The following is a 4380-nucleotide window of genomic DNA, read 5'->3' as shown; positions in this document are numbered from 1 at the left end:
TTTTTGTTTCTCCATGTAGTTTTGGTGCCTGTCCTGGATCTTGCTCTGTAGACCAGGCTGGCCTCGAACTCACAGTTATCCACCTACCTCTGTCTCTTGAGTACTGGGATTAAAGACGTGGGCCATCACCACCCGGCAGCTTTATCTATTTTTAAAGAGTTACTAACCATGATATTTAATTTAATTTTAGATTTTATTTTATTTTCCCTGCGTGAGTTTTTTGCCTGCACTAATGGTACCCATGGAGATCAGAAAAGGGTGTCAGATTCCTGGATGGAGTTATGGGAGGTTGTGAGCTACCACGTGGGTGCTGGGAACCAAGCCTGGGACCTCTAGGAGAATATCAAAAGCTCTTAACTTCTGCGCAATCTCTCCTATCTCATTGTTAAATTAAAAATAATATTTGGAAGTCCAAAACCAACAATAAACCCACATTAAGACCTAATGCTGCCTGCTCTTCTGCCTTTTTAAAAAATGGGATTAGCCTTGTTTTGACATCGCTAATCTTATCACAGGCTTCGCCAGGACCCTGCAGGCTTTGTAATGACCTTAATCAAGTATTAGCCCTGCACTGTAATTCCCAGATCTACAAAACTTGTCTTTTCAAAAGCTGAGCAAGCCACGCTGTGATTAATAAGGGCTAGAAGGGAAACAAACTTGAAAGCAAGACATCAGAAAAAACCCAGCAGGTAAAGGACAACTGATAGCCTAAATTTATCCTTTTGTACAGTCTTTATAAAAAACGGGGGGAGGTGGAGTCACTGCGTGTCTGACTCGAGATGGGGAATATGAAGTCTACAATTAGGAGGCTCAATCTGAGATGCCTTTTCAATGTTTTTTTGTCTTCACAAAGTCCTTAAGAACAGATTTAAATTTTACCTGCAATAGGTGTTCTTGGCATATTTAATTCACCGTTTTGGATATTTTATGTGCGTCTGCACAAAGGAACCATCAACTAATTTAATAGCAAGATGGAAATTTTTTTAAAAAAAAAAAGTGAAATGGAGATACCTGCTTCCCGTAACGGCCCCCAACAAGCCTTTCATTTCGCACAAAAATGATGAAAAAGAAAACTGAAGATTTTCCACGAGATTGAAAGCTGTACTTCATGACACAGCGCTCAAAATAGCTGGGGTTTGCTGGCCAATCAACGCCTTCAAATAACAATGACGCGTCCTGTTTGCCCCACCCCCCTTTCAAGGGCCTGATTCGAAAACCCCGCCTAACGCCTGTGGTTTTCAATCAGGTCCGCCAGAGGTCTATTTAAAGGGAAGCTAGGGCTCTGCTCGTCACTCGTTTCAACCATGTCTGGTCGCGGTAAAGGTGGTAAAGGTCTCGGAAAGGGCGGCGCCAAGCGCCACCGCAAAGTCCTGCGCGACAACATCCAGGGCATCACCAAGCCCGCCATCCGCCGCCTGGCCCGGCGCGGCGGCGTCAAGCGCATCTCCGGCCTCATCTACGAGGAGACCCGCGGGGTGCTGAAGGTCTTCCTGGAGAACGTGATCCGCGACGCCGTCACCTACACGGAGCACGCCAAGCGCAAGACCGTCACGGCCATGGACGTGGTCTACGCGCTCAAGCGCCAGGGACGCACGCTCTACGGCTTCGGCGGCTGAGCTATGGCTGCGTTTTCCTCCAGTGTCGCAAAAGGCCCTTTTCAGGGCCACCCACGAACTCTATGAGGAGCTGTTGCGCGTTTTCCGAGTGTTATTAGCATAAGTCGCCATGTAATGACTGTCAGGGAAGGACAAGAGGGCTTCGGCTAGATCTTAGGCGGCCATTTTAACCTCTGGCTGCAACCCAGTTCCGGGGAAAAGCCACAGGGTTATGAGAACATGGCCAGACGACCTTCAGCCCCGCAGCCTGGCCATTGCGCATCCTGGCACCCGTTGCAAAAGCCCCGGTTCACAACTGCCCAAGTGAAATTTCCCCTTCTCGCTGAGCCAATGAAATGCGAGGTAGGTCGCGTGCTTCTGGCCAATCCTGTAACGCCAAGGCATGAACACCTCTGCGTTTTTTCCTTAAGAACTCGTTACCCAAGAGCCTGGAATCGCTCTCCCCACCCGCTGCGCCCGAGCGGTCAGATCGCCGCCCGATCTCGAGCTTGTACCCCGAATAAACCTTTGTGTGTTTGCATCGGGACTTGGCTCCGTGGCGCTCTCTCCGGGGATCCTCTTCTGGGCACATCAGTGAGGGGATGGTTGTGTATTTTGAATCATCGAGGATTTTCCTATTTAGACCGCTAGGGAGCGCTTGTGAGGGCTGTGCAGGTTTGTAACACCGTGTAGTGCTGGGTACGGGAATTTAGCGGGAACGAGGATTACAAGCCCATCGTAACCTGAACTGTCTGGAGTCGCGTGTGTGTGAAGTGTTGCAATGCTGGATGCATTGAAAGCTTACCATCGGCTGCGTGAGGCCGGATTTCCGCTGCCATTAAGTAATGGAGTTGAGACAGTCCCCCTCAAAGTAGCGGTCATTTAAGAACTCATGGCCCTGCCAGCTGTGTGACACATTCTCGCACCGTCCTCATTTCCGAGCTCAGGACAGGGGCCATCTTATCTAAGGGCAAGGGCTGCTTCTACACAAATTAAATATATTAAATGCTTAGATATTACTGTTTATAATTAATAAGGCCTAAGTGCACGTTCTTTATTGGGGACGATCTATTTATACCCAAACTGCATAGTTGTGCGATGGCTTTATATCACTTTAAACCAGTGTGTGTGTGCTCGCCACATTTGTGCAGATGCAAGAAGAGGGCGTCGGATTTCCCGGAAGCTGCAGCTGCAGGCCGTCGTGAACCACGTGTTGTGTGTCCTGATATCCAAACTCTGGTCTTCAAGAGCAGCAAGTGTTTTTGACTAAACATTCTCTCAAGCTGCCCTGCTACAGTCTTTTGTAACTCTTAAAACCAAGGCCTCTTAAAATAGATGACTATGAATTTAATATTTGTGGCACTCCTTAATCCATAAAACTGCTAAATCGCGAGTTAAGAAAAATCTGAGATTTTTTTTTAAGTACTCCAGCCCAGACTCCCCCAGTACTATTCTTGTTACGTTGAGCATTGAATTCAAGCCCTAACACTTCCCTAAAAGAATGGGGTTCTTCATTTTTAATACTGCGCTTGTCAATCTTACGAAGCCTTACATGTATTTTCATAAAATATACATAACATTTCAACTGTAACTGTTAGGCCAATAGTATTAAAGCAGTTTAGAAAATGGAACAGAAATGGGTCTTTATTGCAAAGACTGCAAAAACTTCCAAGATTCTTGAAACTGCTAACGCTGTCTCTGTTTCAATCTGTCACTCGGGAAATCCTAAATTATTCAACTCAAGAAGAGACACGTGCGACCTCCAGCTGCAGTCCTGCACATCTGGGGGGGTCAGAGTGGCGTTCTGAAAGCCGGGGCACCGGTTAATGGTGTTCTAAAGGGAAAACCGAAGAACAATAGTCGGTCCAAGTGGCAGCAACGACCGAGCTCCTCTCGGCTCCCTTCCTGGACAGGGTGGCGTTTCTAGAACGAGATGCGCCCATGGTGAGCGACCCTTATGCTAATGTGAAAGCACTGGTGCCCAGCCAAGTGTGTGCACAGGCCACACCGAGGGGCCCCCAGGCGCCTTAACTCTGGGCTTTAGAGGACGGATCCACCCGAGGCGACTGCCCACCTCGTTCGCTCCCAAGTGTTTCGCCATTTTAAAAAATTATGGAAGTGGCTCTTAAAAGAGCCTTTGGGTTTTCTTTTAAGCTGGCTTTGCAGCTCACTTCTTCGCTGCTGCCTTCTTCAGGTCGGTCTTCTGCAGGACCATCTTGGGCTTGCCAGCGCTGGGGTTGGCTGCCCTCGCCTTGGCCGGGCTTTTCCGCGGCTGCACCCCCTTGGCGCCTTTGGTCTTGGCGGAGGCTTTGGTGGGCGTCGCCTTCGGCTTCTTGACGACCTTGGCCTTGGTGCTCTTGGGGGACCTCGAGGCCCGGGGCAAGCCCAGCTTCTTGGCCTTGGCCGAAGCAGATCTCTTGACCTTACCCTTGACGCTCTCGGGGGCCGCCTTCTTGCTGAGCCTGAAGGAGCCCGAGGCGCCGGTGCCCTTGGTCTGCACCAGGACCCCCTTGTTCACCAGCCTCTTGAGGGCCAGCTTGATGCGGCTGTTGTTCTTCTCCACGTCGTAGCCGGCGGCCGCCAGCGCCTTCTTGAGCGCGGCCAGCGACATTCCCGCCCGTTCCTGGGACGTCGAAAGGGCCTCGGGAATCAACTTGGAAACCGAGAAACCCCGGGGTTTGCGGGCCGCGGCGAGGCCGGGCTTCTTCCCTCGCCTCTTAGGTGGCGGCTTCTCGACAGGAGCTGGGACCAGGCTGCAGGAGGCTGCAGGAGCCGTTTCCGACAT

General features: G+C 50.3%; 2 protein-coding genes across 2 annotated transcripts; one reads left to right on the top strand and one right to left on the bottom strand.

The window, feature by feature from the left end:
• Positions 1 to 1206: 1206 nt before the first annotated feature.
• Positions 1207 to 2920, top strand: LOC102928271 (histone H4). Its single transcript, XM_006993151.4, has one exon. The coding sequence runs from the start codon at positions 1305 to 1307 to the stop codon at positions 1614 to 1616; it is 312 nt and encodes a 103-aa protein (XP_006993213.1). The 5' UTR covers positions 1207 to 1304; the 3' UTR covers positions 1617 to 2920.
• Positions 2921 to 3737: 817 nt separating this feature from the next.
• H1-6 (H1.6 linker histone, cluster member) lies at positions 3738 to 4380 on the bottom strand. Its single transcript, XM_042278726.2, has one exon. The coding sequence runs from the start codon at positions 4378 to 4380 to the stop codon at positions 3763 to 3765; it is 618 nt and encodes a 205-aa protein (XP_042134660.1). The 3' UTR covers positions 3738 to 3762.

Source organism: Peromyscus maniculatus, chromosome 5, assembly GCF_049852395.1.
Source record: "Peromyscus maniculatus bairdii isolate BWxNUB_F1_BW_parent chromosome 5, HU_Pman_BW_mat_3.1, whole genome shotgun sequence".
Taxonomy (NCBI): domain Eukaryota; kingdom Metazoa; phylum Chordata; class Mammalia; order Rodentia; family Cricetidae; genus Peromyscus; species Peromyscus maniculatus.
This window is presented reverse-complemented; position numbering and strand designations above follow the sequence as displayed.

Excerpts from the sequence above, each read along its gene's own strand:
- H1-6 (XM_042278726.2), bottom strand. The coding sequence starts at position 4,380 with ATGTCGGAAACGGCTCCTGCAGCCTCCTGCAGCCTGGTCCCAGCTCCT.
- LOC102928271 (XM_006993151.4), top strand. The coding sequence starts at position 1,305 with ATGTCTGGTCGCGGTAAAGGTGGTAAAGGTCTCGGAAAGGGCGGCGCC.